Source organism: Terrapene carolina, unplaced genomic scaffold (genome assembly GCF_002925995.2).
Source record: "Terrapene carolina triunguis isolate 2854851 unplaced genomic scaffold, T_m_triunguis-2.0 Scaffold138, whole genome shotgun sequence".
Classification (NCBI taxonomy): Eukaryota; Metazoa; Chordata; order Testudines; family Emydidae; genus Terrapene; species Terrapene triunguis.
In genome coordinates, this window is record NW_020664489.1 from 3,310,925 (window position 1) to 3,331,042 (window position 20,118).

The window sequence follows — 20,118 nt, forward strand, 5'->3', positions numbered from 1 at the left end:
CATTGCTGGCACATGATGGCATATATCAGATTGGTAGATGTGCAGTTGAACAAGCCCCTGATGGTGTAGCTGATGTGGTTAGGTCCTATGATGGTGTCCCTTGGATAGATATGCGGACAGAGTTGGCAACGGGGTTTGTTGCAGGGATTGGTTCCTGGGTTAGTGTTTTTGTTGTATGGTGTTTAGTTGCTGGTGAGTATTTGCTTCAGGTTGGGGGGCTGTCTGTAAGCGAGGATGGCCTGTCTCCCCAGGTCTGTGAGAGTGAGGGATCGTCCTTCAGGATAGGTTGTAGATCCTTGATGATGCGCTGGAGAGGTTTTAGTTGGGGGCTGCAGGTGATGGCTAGTGACGTTCTGTTACTTTCTTTGTTGGGCCTGTCCTGTAGTAGGTGACTTCTGGGTACCCTTCTGGCTCTGTCAATCTGTTTCTTCACCTCACCAGGTGGGTATTGTAGGTTTAAGAACGCTTTATATAGATCCTGTAGGTGTTTGTCTCTGTCTGAGCGATTGGAGCAAATGCCGTTTGTATCTTAGAGCTTGGCTTTAGACAGTGGATCGTGTGATGTGGTCTGGATGAAAGCTGGATATGCTCCACACTTTGCAGGTCTGAGCCCTTAGTGAACATAATTTTTCTAGCCCTTGATTAAATATCTCCTCTGAAAGAAAACTTCTCCAACAGCATGCATATTTTATAGAGGAGTGTGTGAGTATGTATATACAGCTACTGTGTGTGTGTGTGTGTGTGTTAGGTAGCAAGGACTATAGTTAAGGTTGCCAAATGCTTTCCGTTATAAGACCTTTTTTTTTAGTTGCTTATAAATTTTGTCAAATTTTAACCATTTGGGCTGAAAATTTACATGCCAGGTATATACCTCGGGCTGAATTTTGTTGGGGAAATTTCAGGAAAAATTGTTGAGCCATTTCTTCGAATTAGATGAGGAAAATATTGTTCTGTCCATGTTTTAAAAAAAAAAAAAAAATCTAAAAACTGTGTCACTGAGACGCTCTAGTGCCCCAATGCTTTGGAGCAAGGACTTATAATTTGGCAGTGGAGGGAGGGGACTTGTCCTAGCACTGGAGAGAGATGCCTTTTACCATCTCTGTAAAAATCCGTTCAAATTTGGCCAAGTTTGCACATCTGAAAATCTGTTTGCACATTTACTCAGTAGAGACTTGAAATCTTTGGAAAACTTTGCCACCAAATTCTAACATCTCTGCTGGATGTGCTCCCGACTTTCCCTGCAAATGCTGTTCCTACTAGTCAGGGGTTACTGGTGCCAAAAAAAGGAACTTAAGAGTAGAAAGATTCCTTCCTCTCAGTGCTCCCCCTGCTGTTACCCTAGCAGCAAGGATGAGAAAGAGGAAAACTGATTGGAATGCAAAGGTGTGAGGCGCAAGCCCTGGGGGGGGTCAGGGAATGGAGAGATGAGAGGGAAGACTGGGACAAGGGGCTGAGGGATGGAGAGGAGACTTTGTATATACGGTGGTGGATTCTCATCACTGGCCATTTTAAAATCAAGATTGGAATTTTTTTTAAAGGTATGCTCTAGTTCAAACACAAATTATTTTGGGGCAGTTCTATGGCCTGTGTTATACCAGAGTTCAGACTAGATAATCATAATGGTCCCTTCTGACCTTGGAATCTATCCATACATCTATCTATGTATAGATAGATATAGTGTGTGTATACTACAGACAAATGTAAAAAGTGTGTGTCCATAAGATTGTATAAATATAAATTTTTTAAAATAAACGTAATTCTAATTGGAATAATTACTTTTTGTCTGTCTAAATTAGCCTTGCAGTTTCAGCTGCCAATGGTATTCCTAGTTCCCTGCTCTAAACTGCGATGTGTCATTGCTGTAGTTAAGCCCAGTTATGGCAGCATTTTAGCAGTGAGGTGAAAGCATTCATATGTAGTTTACTAAAGCACGTTTTCATTCTTTGGAATGAAAGGTACTATAAAAATGAAAGGTATAAAAAGTGAAGCATGTAAACACCAGAGGAGGAGGAGAATTGTTTAGGGTAGATCAAGAATGTGTAACTAGGAGTCATAGTATGAAACTGAGGTAAGGAAAAATATCCTAATGGATTTCTGTTACACTCAGTGGAATAGTCTTCAAAGATAAGAAGTGGAAGTTTTTATGTTCAAGTCATTTAATAGTACAGTAGATTAAACGAAGTACTGAACAGGACAATCTTGCATTTTTAGAGAGATGGGGATTTTGATTTAGTTGGGGATTGGTCCTGCTTTGAGCAGGGGGTTGGACTAGATGACCACCTGAGGTCCCTTCCAACCCTGATATTCTGTGATTCTATGGGCAAGATAACCTAATAGATATTTATCATCTCTGATATCTTTGATTTAGTGGCATGCAAACAGCATTGAAATTAAGCTGATTGTGCTTTCCTTACTCATGTTAGGGATTATATTAATTTGAGATTTTATGGAAATGTTTTTTTTAAATACCTGCCTAAATATTCATAACATGTTTCCATATGAGATGCGAAAGATATTGGTATTCAGTAACATTCAGTATATAATTGCATTTAATAATATGCTGTAGACTGTCCAACCTAACACTTGAATAAATTGCAGTAATTTAAAGCATTGGAAGCCTAGTGACTTTTAAATGGTGCATAAAAATCTAAAATGTTTTGACTTACCATACAGAGTGAAAACAGAGCCATTATAGCAGTTCTCAGCATGTGAGGCAAAAAATGACAACCCAAGGGCAGATCCCATAAAGGCTGCATAAGACGCATTAGTTCAGGTTTTTTGATGTATTGTGTGGGCTTTTGTGACATGGAAACAAAACATAGTTTTAGTGATTAATTCAATGTGAATTTTTTAGTTCATTGCCGATCTCGGAGCCTTTTTTTTTGAGAAGCTGTGATTTACATGAAGGGAAAGATTTGATGCAGTCCTTTTAGCAGGCATCCACATGGCTCCTGTATACAGTCAGAATGGGATGTTAACAAATGTGAGAGATTTCACTGCTGTTCTGGAGGGAGAGGGGGGCGTGGAATTAATTTACAAAGAAAGTCCAAATACTAAAGAAAGCTAGTAAATGGCAAAATTGTGCAGTGTACAAGATCTCTTTAAATAGGGTGACCATCCGTCCCGTTTTTAAAGGGACAGTCCTGTTTTTTGGGACTTTTTCTTATATAGGCACCTATTACTCCCCACCCCTTGTACTGTTTTTTTCACAGTTGCTATCTGGTAACCCTATCTTTAAATGTAGTTTTTCTGGTGAGAAGAATTGACCCCATTAAAATTCTTCCTCCATAATTAAACTTATTAAAGCTTTTGATTCATTGAGGATATTCATATAAATTAAGTGGCTGTGTACAGTATAGTACCCTACCTCACTGTTTGACTTCTTTTTGCTTAGGTTAGGAGTATCTCTTCAGGCCTGTCTCCTACAGATTGTAGGGTACAGAAATCTGATTGCAGAGGTTGAAAAGCTGCGCAGAGAGCCATATGATTCAGAGAATCCCCAACATGAAGAGATGCTTCTAAAGGTGAGTGCTGAAATCACTTTGACATAGAACACTTGATTCCTGGTGATTCCACATGCCCTATTTGTAAAAGCGTCATACGCAGTTTACACAGGTGGTACTTAACTTCCTCCATGCTCTCTTAAAATGGCATATTTCAGCAGTATTCATCAACACAGGTTGTAAGTTGCTAGGCATGCAGCTACCCTGCACTTATTTATGAACATATCATAGATTTACAGGCTCTGTGCCATGCCCCAGCCTTTAAACAGTCAGACCTTCAGGGACTCACACTTTTCCAGAAGGGTTGGCCACATGGCCTCAACGCCTCCGAGACTGGCCTTTGGGATCCAACAATCCCTGTTTCTTGGCATGAGCTAATAACTGTGAATCCCGTTGAGGTATACTCCTGTTCAGAGACTTTCCACTCCCTTTGGGGATCAGTGCACATCAGTAAGTAAACCAGCAACAACAGGAAATCTTTTCCAAAGCAGGATAGGTTTTAATAGTCAACTGGAATACAGTGTTGGGAAATCCTTAAGTTAGCACAAAGAACCAAAGGTTAAGACAGAATTCATATGGGCTAAAGCCAGGGCTTCATTAGGCCAGCTTGTTCTGGAATCCATCTTAGCACTCTCACACTGTCCCTTTGTCTCTCAGTCCTAAGTGAAAGCGCCTGTACACGTCTGTCTCATCTTACGCTGGGGTTACGTTCCGCAGTCAGCGCGTAAAGCAAAAACCGCGTATAGTCAAAATTACATTGAGTGTAATGGCGGGCTGAATCGCCCACACTACAGGAACAGTATTTAAATTGTTATTTTTCTCTTTTGTTGTTGTTGTTTGTTGCCGACCGCATAAAGCTGAATTCACGCAAGTTAAATGCACGTAAGATGCGACAGACCTGTATGTCTGAGAACCCTGTACTTGTCACAGGCCCCTGACACCTTCACTCCATTGTTCTCTGGCTAGGGATTTGAGCTCTGCTTCCCTTCAGAAAGGTGGAGGAAAGGAAGTAATTTGCCCTATGAATTAATCTTCGGTCATGGCGGTTTACTGTAGAAACTTCCATTCAAATATGTTGATTCCAGCCAGCTCTTGATGGTGAATTCATACCACCTCAGACATCTACATGATCCAAGCACCTTATGCCTTTCCTCTTGTCAGGCTGTCATGCTGTGACTCAGGAGCGTGAGTGCCAATCTCAGGGCAGACTGTTACCAACCAGGTCACAAACCCCAAACTGATTGTGGGTTCTGTAATTAGATTTCACCAACAAATCATCAAGTATAAACTCCTGAGGCACTATAACAGCTTTAACATGGAGTCACAAACTGTCATCTTGGGTACTCCAATCTGTCTTGCCACCCAGGTAAGCTTTCATTTGTGACAGAGATGGTACCTTACATCATGAATCACAGCAACATTCAGGCTACTTCTGGTCCCAAAGGACCTTTCACCAGGTCAAATGCACCTTAGATCTCACACCAAAGACAACGCTTGTAGCCAGTCCTATAATAAACTATGTACAGATTTAATAAAAAGAAAAGGAAATAAGAGAGTTACTTACAAGGTTAAAGCTGATAAACATACATAGATAAATGAGTTCCAATCGTAAGTTTCAAAAAAGTAATAGAAACTTCTATAATAAGCAAGCTCTATATGTGCTTTAGGGCTAATCCAGGGTAAGCACTAGGGATCTTTTGCTTATGCCTAGTAATCCTTGCTCCCTAGAGTCCGAGCAGCATAAACATACAGTTCTTCCTTGTTAGAGGTTTTTATTCCTTCCCCCCACCCCCCTTCTGCTCTGAGTGGCAAACTCAGTTGATGGGAGGAATCCACTTGCAAAACCCATCTTCATGGGGGAGGGGGAGTAAACAACAAAGTCTTTTGTCCTCTTTAATGTTCCATTGTAACCCTTCTGGTGTCAATGGACCTTCCTCCTTGGGCAGGACGTAACACCTTCTGTTGGAGACCAGCATTTCATATTACAATAGAACCTCAGAGTTATGAACACTTCAGAGATGGAGGTTGTTTGTAACTCTGAAATGTTCATAATTCTGAACAAAACATTATGGTTGTTCTTTCAAAAGTCCACAACTGAACATTGACTTAATATAATTTTGAAACTTTGCTATGCAGAAGAAAAATGCTGCTTTTAACCATCTTAATTTAAATGAAACAAGCACAAACAGTTACCTTACATGGTGGTAAAAAAAAATGTAAACTTTCCCTTTATTTTTTTTTTTTGGTAGTTTAACACAGTACTGTGCTGTACAGTATTTGCTTTTTATTGTGTACTTCTGCTTCCAAATGAGGTGTGTAGTTCACCAGTCAGTTCATAACTCTGGTGTTCGTAACTCTGAGGTTCTACTGTAGTTAATCAAAAACAACAAGGAGTCTGGTGGCACCTAAAAGACTAACAGATACTGTAGTTAATGTCTCTCTCCTCGTCTGGTGAGCTACACAGTTAAAGAGGCTTACAGTGCAAACACTTAAATATTACTTTAGAATGTGGGATACAGATGTTATAAGTGAGATTAATGCATGCAGCAACTCACAAGCATTCAGTAAAGTCTAAACACATACTTGTAATTCTCACACCTATTTTAACAGTACTAACACACAGGTGAGCCAGACTGATTTCAGCTGTGTATTTGTCAGTATTCAATGGAGGCCTGGGGACCTTGGCATGGCCTGGCACTAGGTCTGCCAGTGTCACACCTCTGTTCTAGGAGAAGCATTTTAACCCCTCTACTCCCAGTGGGTAAGAATGCAAAGTCTGATGGGGGAGACATGTTCACAAAAATCATGCCAAAAATTCCCACTTTTGTCACCAACACAAAGCCTAGAAATGTGTTCTGCCATTTGGACGAGCCCACAGATGTCTATCACTTACCTGACTGACAATCCCACGCGCTTGCTGCCTTTGGCAATAGAACTGAGCTGTCATTTTTGTAGTGAAGGACTGTCTGAATATTTCCTTCAAGAAAAGAACCAAGTTTATTTTCTCCAGCATTAGGCAAAGTAAATTCTCTTGTTTTTGAATGTGTTGACTTCTTACACCAGAAGCAGACCTCCAGCTATGATTATTTCAAAATCAGGTGTGTGGGGGTGGAGGTGGGGGTTGAATATATATAAAAGCTCGTATATAATAATATACAATTAAAGTAATATTGCAGTCAGCTCTGGTTTCCAGGTTACATAGAGTCAAAGCTGACTAGTCTAGTGAGTTTTCAGTGCTGCTCTTCAGAATCATTGTTGGCAGCAGTGAAACTGATAGGAATCAGATCAGAATCACTGTGCAATTCTTTGGGGACAGCCCTGTGCTTAAGCAGAAGCAGGCACTCGCCTTATTCACTAAAGAACAGGGCTCAAAAACAGAAGCTATGGGATGGGATAGGGCAGCGGAGACCCCTCCCTTCTTTGTAGCAGTCAGAGCTGAAGAAGGGGTAGAGTAATGGGGAAAGTATCTATTGCCATAATGATTCAGCCCAATGTTTCATATAGTCCAGTATCCTATCTCCAACAATGGCCAGGACCAGATGCTGAAGCTGGTACAAGAAGCTCTGCAATAAGTGGTGAGGGGATAACCTGCCCCAAGGAAAATTTTCCTCCTAACACACCTATCTCACCCAGCAAATTCCTGAAATAGAGCTCTTCTCATCATGAATAAACTTGAACAGTCTTTGAAAAACAAACATTTGATTGTTTTATTAAAAGTTATAATTGGTATCTCTGAATAGCACCATCATCATCTGCAGCATCATTTGTAACTTTGCAGAATGATAGCCTAGGGTGAGTCATTTCAAGGAGTCACTTGGGAGTCATTGAAATCCATGGGAGGTAAGTGCCTAAGTGCTTTAGAAAATCCCAGTAAGCACTTATCTGCATCTTTAATTCCCTAAATAATTTAAAAAACCTGGCCACCCCCAAGTGCCTGAATCTCTTTGGGATGTAGGCTCCTAAATCATATAGGTGCTTTAAAAAAATTTTTCTCCTAAATTAGAACTAAAGCCAGATAGAAACTGATGATAATAAGAAAAACATTTGTGCAAATTTCATTTTAAACAGTAAAGTTCTTCCTGTTTTTAAAATAAGGACATTGATGTCCATTCTCCACTATTTGCCTCCCATACCATTTATCAAGCATCAGTTTACAGCATGCTTTCAACATAAGAGTTAGTGAATACCAAATAACGGTCTGTCTGGGACTTCGATTTGTTTTCAGTTCACATCAGGGAAGATTAGGTTGATTCCTCCTCATTGTTTCTAGACATTCTGATTAAATGATCTCTCCAGTGGGAAATTCTCCAAGTTCTTAATGGTTATTATTTATTCATGTTACCAGAAGGACATTTTGTGAGATAAAGTAAAGATTTATCCAATGTGATTGAACTAGCGAAGAATAATATTGATGCATTGAATACAGTTTCTGGCTGTGTAAGCAAGAATTCAGAAATGTGCTTAAAATATTTCATTCTGTTGCATACCATGATAAAACAGGAAATGTTAATAAAGATAAAGCTTAATTTTTTAGAAGTTGAACAGATGGTTTTATAAAGTTTTAAAAATTAAAATGCATTTTGAATTCTAGAATGTGAAGTTTCTGTAATATTATAAATTATGAGTTCTGGAATTTCATTCCCCCCCCCCCAGTATTTAATGATTTTTTGCACTTCAAGAATGCTTTTTCATACGAGTGCTCCTTGAGACATTGGTCAAGAGTATATGAGTGAGCTGGTAATATGGTGATAGTAGATTTTGGATTAACAACAGTTGTCTTATTCACATCAGAATGAGCAAATGTATTGCTTTATGCCATGGTATATAAATATGTACATTGTGTGCCTCTTATTTGAATAATCCTGACAAATTAAGCATTTTATTGGGTGCCCATCGCTGTGGTATCTAGGCATGGTATTCACTGTGGATGTAGTTTCATAAACAGCTTTAAAATGGTGACTGTAAAAAGATATGTAGGAGCAAAGGCATCTAAAATGCCTATGAAAATGACCCATCTCTCTGACTATCCATACCCACAACTAGATACTATGGACCAATGAAGCTAGTTTGATTTACACCAGCTTGTTAAATCATGGTAATTTTTTCTTTTGTTATTTTTATGTGAGCTCAGTGAAGGCCTCGTCCCTGAATTAAGTATGAAGGTGAATTATGCCATTCCTGGTTAGGTTCTCTTTTATACTTTCAGTGCAGTGTTAGCCAAGTCAGCACTCTCATTTTCCGATAATTCTAGAGTATTGAAAAAGATGTATGAGAAAAGATTGCTGCAGAGCCTTATGGAACTGAGAGGGCTGATTTGCCTGCTGGCATGTCAGTTATTTACAACAAAATGCTAACGTATTTCTGACTCTGCTTATGGAGGCAGTTTCTATTTCAGTGCATAAAGTATAAAGAAATGAGTGCTTGTGAGGGTTTGTACAACTCTTGTATAATGTCAAAGGGGGTTTCTTAGGGTAGTATTTGAACTGTTTGCAGTATTAAAGACAAATTTTTAGGGGCTGGTACCTGGCCACAGGCTCTGGTTGCTGAATGCTATGCATAGTGATGCACTTAGGTTGCATGGAGAATTTCATAAAAATGAAGACCTACGATGTACATGAAAACTTAATCGTTAACTTCTCTGTAATATTCCTAGTTATGGAAATGTTTGAAGCCTGATTGCCCACTGGAAGCTCGGATTTCGAAGCAGTGGTGTGAAATTGGTTTCCAAGGAGACGATCCTAAAACAGATTTTAGAGGGATGGGCCTCCTGGGATTATATAACCTGTTGTAAGTAGATACACAGATACTTGAGTTTGAAGATGTAATGCTACTTCTACTAATATAACACACATGTTGATATTGTTAAGTTTATAGGCATAATTCCTGAAACACTAAAGACTAATCTCAGAAAACTGTGCCAAATAAAAACAATTTTCTCTTGAGATGGAAATATTTCTTTAAAAAAAAAAAACTTTTTTACTTAAACCACAAATCTTGAAGTTTAGACAATGCACATGGTTTACTGTGGTAATTCTGTTTCTTATGTTGTGTTTGGACTCATTTGTGAAACATTAAACAAACATGAGAACAGAAACATTTCCGTTAGGCATATAGCATTTATTTTGCTTTATAGTATTTTTTTGTGTGTAAAGATATACTCTGTAAAAAATATAAAAAACTTGTCTGTCTGCCTATATATGTTTGCTCCTTTTGGGAGTTTTGTTCTGACTTATTGGTTGGAACTGGTAAAGTGCCATCACTGTTAGTTGTTGTCTGTAGTTAGATCACATTCAACCTTATAATTAGATCCTGAAAGAAATATAGCTATGATTGCTTTGGTGAATTTTAAATAGCCATTTATTTTTTCATTATTTGCTAACATAATATCTGGCCGTTTGATTTTTGACATCTCTGTCATTATTAAATAACACAAAAATCCTGTGCTTCTCCCATCCCTCGATCTAAAGATATCTAAGTATTTTACAATTGTTTAATAAACTACTCCTCACAACATCCCTGTGAGGTCAGGGAAATGTTTACTTCATGGTACAGAGTAGGAATCAGAAAGGTTCAGTGACTCAGCCAATGTCGGTCTGTGACAGAGCTTATCTTAGAATTCTGGCTCCTGGTTCTGAATTCTGAGCTTTAATCACAAGAGAAATTATTCCCATTCTACTTCGCATTGTGATATTGTGATGGTCACAATCTTAGCTGACAATTTGGGAATTGAAAACTGGGGTTCTCCAGAGCTAAAAGCAGGAGCTGCTACAGTTTGAGCTCAAGTGCCACGGCTCTGTAGCTGTGGCTATAACAGACTCTTATCCTGTGTGTATCAGGGACAGAGTTGGGACATGTAACATGCACTCCTTAATATGTACATAAAAATATCGGGATACTTTATATATACACACTGATAGTTTTTAAAATATATTAAAGCATTTTATATACCATCGTACCTATGCAGAACTGCCCTTGGCAATATTTGAAAAGACTGGGACTATTGTATGACCCTAGCTTGCCAGGATTAAGAATTCCCTGACTTTGTTCACAAATTGCATTAAATATTTTAATGTGTGCACCTACAGATATTTTGCCGAACGGGATGCTGCAGTAGCTCAGCAAGTTCTTTCCGATTCTCTTCAGCCGAAATACAGGTAATGCTTGAGGCTAACAATAAATTGGCTTCAAATAAATTTTTGTTAGACTTGCATGCTTGGGTATTGCCATATGCTGTCTCTGGGGCTGTCTCCGTGGAGAGTTAATGCACGGCACAGTGGGATGTAAATCTAGAGCACCCTAGCCTGCCGCGCACTAACTGGCCATACAGACCCTGCTGTCATGTACTAAAAGTTCCCTAGTGCACTTTGACCTACTGCTGTTTGAAATGCTAACTCTCCTTATAGACGAGTCCTGCCTCTAAATTAAAATAGCTAGCTACTGTAAATTAATCAGATTGAGAGGACAAACTCATGTATTCATGTACTGAATCAGACATATAGTTTATTTTATTGCTAAATATTTTCAGTTTATTCCATATTCTTTTAATTTTAAGCTACTTATCTTTTTATGTGCTTTTCTTTAATTCTCTCTTGTCTTTCACAATGAAGGGAAGTCACTAAAGAGGAGCTAAGGTATTGTTTTCTCTCCTTTCAGTTTTGTAAGATTTTACATGTAAATAAAGATCAAACCATATTTGGAGTAAACCCAACATTTATCCAAGTATTCTCCAAGGGTGTACTTGATGTATTCCCTTCTTTAGCTCAATACTGCAGTGGTCACCAAATCTTGCTGGCTGCACAAGGATATGGTGCAATTAAACATGCTGATGTATATAAGATCAAATGTCAGCCTTGCTTCATCATATTTAAAGCAGATTCTGCGTATTGTAGCTACAACTGGTCAAATTATTTGTTGCAAATGAAATGTGTGACAAATTTAGCTCTTTAATTAAAATTCTCAGGTCATGCAAACGGTTCCAGACTTCTGTGACCCTGACTTATTAGTCAGAAGTATTTGCCAAATAGTTTGGGCTAACAGTTTTAATCGTACAAGTTGTTCATGTCAACTGTCTGCTATTCCTTAATTGTGATCACCTGGCTACATTAGCACTGCCATACCAATGGCCAGTGTCAGATACATTAGAAGAAGGTGCAAGAAGCTAATCTAATGAGTATAATGGAAAAGCCTATCTGTAGGGAAAGTTTCTGCCCCTCCTCCCCAAACGCTCAGGCAGTTAGTTGCCCAAAAGAACAAAAATGTTTATCCCTTGTGTTCTCATTATCCACATAAAGAATCCATTTTTTAGTCCTGCTAAGCTCTTGGCCTCTGTAATACCTTGTGACAATGAGTTCCACATGCAATATCACTTCATGTTATCATTTTTAAATTTGTTTGTGTCAATGGACATCTCCTTGCTCTTGTAGTAAGAGAATATGAAAATTGGAACGATCAATTAACTTCTCGGTGCAGTTCCTTAATTTATATACATCTATCATGTGTCTCCTTTAATTCATCTCATCACTAAATGTTTGTGTAGTATACAAGGCAAGCACAAAGTATTATTAAGGCCTGTCAGAACCAGCAGTAGCAATAGGAATAGGATTTGAGACTACCTGACTCCTAGGCCAGTAGTCTTTTTATATCTTATTTATTTTTATTTAAGCAATGGGGGGGGGGGGTGAAGTCCATACAGAAGTTATAGGTTTCAGAGTGGTAGCCGTGTTAGTCTGTATCAGCAAAAATAATGAGGAGTCCTTGTGGCACCTTAGAGACTAACAAATTTATTTGAGCATAAGCTTTCATGGGCTAGAACCCACTTCATCAGATGCATGAAGTGGAAAATACAGGAGCAGGTATAAATACATGAAAGGATGGGAGTTGCCTTACCAAGTGTGAGGTCAGTCTAACGAGACAAGTCACTTAACAACAGGATACCAAGGCAGGAAAGATAACTTTTGAAGTGGTAATGAGTGGTCCATTTCAGACAGTTGACAAGAAGGTGTGAGTAACAGTAGGGGGAAATTAGTATTGGGAAAATAGGTTTAGATTTTGTAATGACCCAGCCACTCCCAGTCTTTATTCAGGCCTAATCTGATGGTGTCCAGTTTGCAAATTAATTCCAGTTCTGCAGTTTCACGTTGGAGTCTGTTTCTGAAGTTTTTTTGTTGAAGAATTGCCACTTTTAGGTCTGTTATTGAGTGACCAGAGAGATTGAAGTGTTCTCCTACTGGTTTTTGACTGTTATGATTCCTGATGTCTGATTTGTGTCCATTTATTCTTTTGCGTAGAGACTGTCCGGTTTGGCCAATGTACATGGCAGAGGGGCATTGCTGGCACATGATGGCATATATTGCATTGGTAGATGTGCAGGTGAACGAGCCCCTGATGGTGTGGCTGATGTGATTAGGTCCTATGATGGTGTCCCTTGAATAGATATGTGGACAGAGTTGGCACCGGGGTTTGTTGTAGGGTCGCTTACAGACAGCTCCCCAACTTGAAGCAAATACTCACCAGCAACTACACACCACACAACAAAAACACCAACCCAGGAATCAAACCCTGCAACAAACCCCGGTGCCAACTCTGTCCACATATCTATTCAAGGGACACCATCATAGGACCTAATCACGTCAGCCATAATCACCATCAGCCATAACCACTAAGAAGTGTTAAATAAAATCATAAATATATAATAAATAATCTCAGCCTGTCAGCTGCATTAACCAGTAAGAAGTGGTAACAAATGATCTCAGCCAGCCATTAAATCAAACCGGTAGGAAAGCTCTTTTCCAGACTCTCTACTTTTGGTAGCCCCACTTCTTCTTACTGCGCTTCATAATAAACAAGTGAATTTTATCACAAACATGCCTTTTTGAGTGCCGTAGTGCAAATAATTTTCAGTTCTCAGAAAAATTGCAATAAGCAATCCTAGATAAAAGCAGCTGTTAGTGTTGTAAGGCACAGACAATAATTCGTGCACCTTTAGATGGAATGCAGTGTCTGTCCCACAGCACAGCTGTGTAGGGCTGGAAGTGAAAGGCACCAGAGGAGGTATTTAGGTAGCCAAAGTGTAACTCCTTCAATGAGAATTTGGTTAGGATATTAATTTTATATTTCATCTGAACCATGGCTTTTCTCTCCGCACGTGGGTTTGGTATTGATTCATTGTGTGTTGCTATTGAATTGCCAAAACCACTTCCTCCAGCACTTTCCTTAGAAGGCTTCCATCTAAAGACTACCCTGGCCTGACCCACCTTAGTTTGTGAAAGCTTTGTTTTGTTTGTTAATTTCGATAAATTATAAATAATTTCTATTTAAAAAAAAAAAACCTACTTCCTAATTTGCAATATTGTAAACATAGAACCAATTATTATACCCAAGGCAAATAATGTTTTACACCTAATGTGAGCTTTCTCTTGGAAATGTTTCTATTGCATGGAAGCCGGTAGTAATATTTAATGTTAGAAAACATTGATTCAAAATGACCACACTATATTGTTGCCAAAGACATTTATATCTTAGCAAAATCTGAAAAGAGCCATTTCCTACAGACTTTAGCTTTGTATCTTTCAGTTATTATTATACACAGCTTCTTTTTAATTTCTTTATTAAGTTCAGTTTGTTTCATTTTTAGCAGAGTTTGCTTCATTTCCAGTTGGTCTTACCCAATCTTTATATTGCTCACTCTATGGATGGGGGACAGTTTTTTGTTTTTGTTTTGTTTTTTTACCATTACCATCTTCATGAAAGGAAATTTGTCTTTGCTAATAAACAGGGTGTGTTATGTTCATTTTTAAATGGTTTTGTCCTTCAGTGTAAAAAAAATAAAGATCTTAATTAAAATTTTCATTAGTTTACATGACAAATTGAATTTGGATTATGAGCCTTTCTATGCTAGGGAATTTTGCACCAATGTAGCTACGCAAGCACTCTGTATATTCCAATGGCCCATTTGTGAGACAGGGAATATGAATTCCATTAGTATTCTTCATTTACATGTTACGTTACTTAGAAACCTTTTGGAATGCTGTATATGAGCATGCGTGCTCCATCCTTGAAAGAGCATCCACAAGAGGGTAAAATGCTTCTAGTGATGCTCTTTGTGTTTGCTGATTGTTTGTTTAGTGGTTGTGCTGGTGTTCATGTGATGATGATGAATGTTGCTTCTGTTTCTATTGAATTGTATTACTGGTCTATCTTCTCATTTAGCAATTCGTTATCTTCATTTGAAGACACCACTGAGCCTGTTCCACCTTCCACTATGATAATATGACACTAAATGTGGACACTTTTAAACGTGGTGTCTCCTTCACTGGGCCAGTAATAAACCCCCTTCAGCCTTTCACCAAATTGCATGAGATGAAAACAAAGTTTTGGCGATTGGGAAGATAAGCAGATCAGATTCTGATGAATGTGTGCACGAATCCTTGTTCTGCTCATATCTTTAATATCTTTTGGAGGACTAAATGTGGATCTTTCTAATCGTGCAAAAATTATTCTAAATGATATGTACACGGAAGTATGTACTGTATAATATAGTCTGATTTCTCACAATTCAGGTGCAATCTAAACATGGCATTTGGCTGTATTGTTTGCACTCAAGTATATTTCCCTATAGTGGGTCCAAACTCTGAAAATTCTCCTTAGTGCTTATTCAGGCAAAACTCCCGTTAATGTCATTGGGATTTGGCATATACGGTTCAGCTATGCCAGTGAAACCTCAGTTAATTGACACTTGTAAACTGTATCAAATTACCTTTTCTAGAAATCTTTCCATTGTCAAACCCTAGTTTGTATTCTCTTACATCCTGAAAGATAAAGAAGTTCCTTTGTTAATTGTCTGTTGTGAGTGATGTGTAAGCATCTAAAAACTGCTCTAGACTTCCTTGTAATTAGGCATTAAATATGGCTGCTTTTTAATTTACTCCGATTAATAAAAAGCATATTCTTTAAGATAACATTTCCCCTATCCATTCGCTATTGCAGAAGTACTATTTTTCATGTTCGTTTCAAGTGGTTCATGTCATGTATATCTTGGAGAACACCAAAGGCTAAAGTCATCCTTGATCAAAGTTAAAAGAAATGTAGAGTTTTCAACACTTGTTCAAGTTTAACTGAGGTGGACCATCTTTTTGAAGAGGATACAGAATAGATTGATTTTGACTGGGAGAGTAGCATAGCCACAGCCTCCTTTCAGATTGCACTGATGAGAACAATACATGGATGATGCTATAAGTCAAGGAAGCTAATCTCACTTCAAACCTATTATACCAGTTTGATCAAACTACGGCAAAATCATAGAAGCAAAGTAAAATACTACTAGACAGCTCAACTGCACTTAAAATACCCAGCCTGTGCTAGATAACATTACAGTAGAAAACAAATTGGAAAGCAGTATATGGTAACATCTGAATTCATTTTTTTCCAGCCAATTCAGCAAAGCTGAATGGGAGAAGAAAAAGTTTGATAAGGCAATTGGGTAAGTACAAGATCTTTAAAAATAAGTTGACATAAGCACAATTATGCTGATTGATGTTGTGCATGTAAAAATCTGTTCTCTTTAAAATTTGAATTTAAAAAGTTTTTTTATAATGAAATTTCAGTATTAACAACACCATTTACTATTTTATGCTTATCTTAGCCATACATTGATTATAGCTAATGTACTACTTTTCTAATTGCTTCTTAGTAACCAGAAGGACTTCTTAAAATGATAAGCATTTACTTGTGACTGTGCATAACTGCACATATCAAGGGTTGAATAAACCTCATGAGGTGGGGTCTCACTTTTGACTGTGACTAGACAAGTTGTGATTTATGAACAGGCCACTTGCCAGCAACTGTAATAACAGGATGAGTGGCCTGGGATAAGTGATGTGGGATTTCTAAGCCATGATTTTGGCATTACTGTATTACTTCCTTTGTTTAATGAGAAACACAAATCAAGGGATAATGTCCTTTTTCTTAACACAAGGACCATATTGACTGCTTATTAAAATTCATCTTCCCTGATCATTCACTTTCTTGACTGTGTAGGATGTTGCCCCATTATGCAGATAATTCATTTCTATTTCAAACAGGTCTTTGATCTACAGTGAGGTAACTGAATCATTATACTAGAGATTTATTTACATGTTGTCTGGACTTTTCCCAACAGCAAAGTAAACCTATGGGAATTCAAAGAATATTTTATCCATTTTTATCATTTCCAGTGTCTGCTGGGACGAGCAGGGAGCCTATGCATATTTTTCAACCGGCTCTTTTTATATGTTTAAAGAGACTGTGTAATACCCTCCTAGGAAGAGTTTTGTTAATCTCATGCTGGTCCAAATCTGACATTCTTAACTGTCGGGGTAACTATGTATGTACAATACAGGTGGTAGTTTAAAGTGTAGCAGGACAGTAATAATAAATTACTTGTCATAATGAAAACTGTGTCATGTGTAACACTCCCTTTCTACAATGAGTTCAAGAACACTGAGACTTTAATAAGCAGGTCTTATTCCTCTTTCACAGAAATATTTCCATGGTGCTTCTGTGGAAATGATTAGCAAAATGATGAAACTATTATTTTCAGTGTGGTACAGGCAGATATCATAGGTGTAACACTGCCATTAAAATGTACAGAATAAAGAGGATAAATATTTTCTCTTGTTCTCATTTACTTTGTTCTAAGAACCTTGTCAGATAAGAGGAAAATTAACCAAAGTCAAGCATTATTCTTAAAAACAAAATCTGTGGCACATTTACATCTCCCAGCCTTTTAGTTTCACCAGCATTTCCTATAAATCCTACTCTTTGCTTTTCTTCCAGCTACTCTTTTGCTATTGTTGGCATTAACATAACTGACCTTGCATACAACCTACTTGTGAGTGGTGCGCTGAAGACCCATTTCTACAATGTTGCTCCAGAGGCTCCGACGTTATCCCATTTCCAACAGACTTTCTGTAAGTTTTTGTTTTGTTTGCATTACCAGTAACACTTTCTTAAAACCACTCAGGTCTGGTGAATTGAATGGAACAATGTTGGTGCAGCACGGATGGGCATCATCCTAACCTTATTATTTTATCTTTGTGATGTTTGGACCCCAGAGCATACTGTGTAGGTTGTTGTGCAAAACAGACAGGTGAACGAGTTCAGGAAAAAGGAAAAAAAAAATTTGACAGAGCCATACAAAAGGAATCTTCCCATCTATCCAAGCCAGACCCCTCTCTCTTAATATAATCTTGTATCCGCTTTTCAGTGCTTACCTGCAGAACATCTGTGATAGGGATACACTACAAAGCAGGGATTCAGCACTGCAAACAGGAGTGGTGAACTGACACATTGGCAGCTGGACCTTTTTCAGAAGTATAGTGTTCAGAGGTAAATGTTCCCAGTTCTTATGTCACCCACATGGTATAGGCGATCCTGTTCTCTTTGGACAGCCTTCCACTACCTCAGCACACTGGTGATTAGGGTCTGAATTTTAGCTTTAAAGAAAAATTGAACTTACAAAAATGGGCTTTTCAGGATGAGAAATCCTGTAAATGGTTTGGAGGCCCTAGTGACGGTACGGGGAATCATAGAATCATGGGGTTCAAAGGGACCTCAGGAGATCATCTAGTCCAACCCCCTGCTCAAAGTAGGACCTAATCCCCAACTAAATCATCCCAGCCAGGGCTTTGTCAAGCCTGACCTTAAAAACCTCTAAGGAAGGAGATTCCACCACCTCCCTAGGTAATCCATTCCAGTGCTTCACCACCCTCCTAGTGAAAAAGTTTTTCCTAATATCCAACCTAAACCTCCCCCACTGCAACTTGAGACCATTACTCCTTGTTCTGTCATCTGCTACCACTGAGAACAGATCCATCCTCTTTGGAACCCCCTTTCAGGTAGTTGAAAGCAGCTATCAAATCCCCCCTCATTCTTCTCTTCTGCAGACTAAACAATACCAGTTCCCTCAGCCTCTCCTCATAACTCATGTGCTCCAGCCCCCTAATCATTTTTGTTGCCCTCTGCTGGACTCTTTCCAATTTTTCCACATCCTCCTTGTAGTGTGGGGCCCAAAACTGGACACAGTACTCCAGATGAGGCCTCACCAATGCTCGGATTGCTACCCCTTCCTGCTTCTCCACGTGGGCACTAATGATACTGCTAAGAATGACCTTGAGTGGATCACTGCAGACTACGTGGCTCTGGGAAGAAGGGTAAAGGAGTTTGAGGCACAAGTGGTGTTCTCCTTCACCCTCCCTGTGGAAGGAAAAGACCTGGGTAGAGACCGTTGAATCGTGGAAGTCAACGAATGGCTACACAGGTGGTGTCAGAGAGAAGGCTTTGGATTCTTTGACTATGGGATGGTGTTCCAAGAAGGATTTCTAGGCAGAGACGGGCTCCACCTAACGAAGAGAGGGAAGAGTATCTTTGCAAGCAGGCTGGCTAACCTAGTGAGGAGGGCTTTAAACTAGGTTTACTGGGGGAAGGAGACCAAAGCCCTGAGGTAAGTGGGGAAATGGGATACCATGAGGAAGCACGAGCAGGAGAGCGCAAGAGGGGAGGACTCCTGCCTCATACTGAGAAAGGAGGACGATCAGCGAGTTATCTTCAGTGCCTATACACAAATGCAAGAAGCCTGGGAAACAAGCAGGGAGAACTGGAAGTCCTGGCACAGTCAAAGAATTATGATGTGATTGGAATAACAGAGACTTGGTGGGATAACTCACATGACTGGAGTACTGTCATGGATGGATATAAACTGTTCAGGAATGACAGGCAGGGCAGAAAAGGTGGGGGAGTTGCATTGTATGTAAGACAGCAGTATGTCTGCTCAGAGCTCCAGTATGAAACTGCAGAAAAACCTGAGAGTCTCTGGATTAAGTTTAGAACTGTGGCAACAAGGATGATGTCGTGGTGGGAATCTGCTATAGACAACCAGACCAGGGAGATGAAGTGGACGAGGCTTTTTTCAGACAACTAACAGAAGTTACTAGATCACAGGCCCTGGTTCTCATGGGGGACTTGAATCACCCCGATATCTGCTGGGAGAGCAATGCAGCAGTGCACAGACAATCCAGGAAGTTTTTGGAAAGTGTAGGGGACAATTTATTAGTGCAACTGCTGGAGGAACCAACTAGGGGCAGAGCTCTTCTTGATCTGCTACTCACAAACAGGGAAGAATTAGTAGGGGAAGCAAAAGTGGATGGGAACCCGGGAGGCAGTGACCATGAGATGGTGGAGTTCAGGATCCTGACACAAGGAAGAAAAAAGAGCAGCAGAATACAGTCCCTGGACTTCAGAAAAGCAGACTTTGACTCCCTCAGGGAACTGATGGTCAGGATCCCCTGGGAGAATAACATGAGGGGAAAAGGAGTCCAGGAGAGCTGGCTGTATTTTAAAGAATCCTTATTGAGGTTGCAGGAACAAACCATCCCGATGTGTAGCAAGAACAGTAAATATGGCAGGCGACCAGCTTGGCTTAACAGTGAAATCCTTGCTGATCTTAAACACAAAAAAAGAAGCTTACAAGAAGTGGAAGATTGGACAAATGACCAGGGAGGAGTATAAAAATATTGCCCAGGCATGCAGGAGTGAAATCAGGAAGGCCAAATCACACTTGGAGTTGCAGCTAGCAAGGAAT

General features: G+C 39.3%; 1 protein-coding gene across 1 annotated transcript in view; it reads left to right on the plus strand.

Moving 5' to 3' along the window:
* Positions 1 to 20,118, plus strand: part of ELMOD1 (ELMO domain containing 1) — a 42,214-nt gene that overhangs the window by 11,693 nt on the left and 10,403 nt on the right. The window contains exons 5-9 of the mRNA XM_029911956.1: positions 3,395 to 3,524; positions 9,157 to 9,290; positions 10,589 to 10,657; positions 15,931 to 15,981; positions 17,316 to 17,449. Of these exons, the coding sequence (XP_029767816.1) occupies positions 3,395 to 3,524; positions 9,157 to 9,290; positions 10,589 to 10,657; positions 15,931 to 15,981; positions 17,316 to 17,449 (518 nt within the window). The remainder of the gene's footprint in view (positions 1 to 3,394; positions 3,525 to 9,156; positions 9,291 to 10,588; positions 10,658 to 15,930; positions 15,982 to 17,315; positions 17,450 to 20,118) is intronic.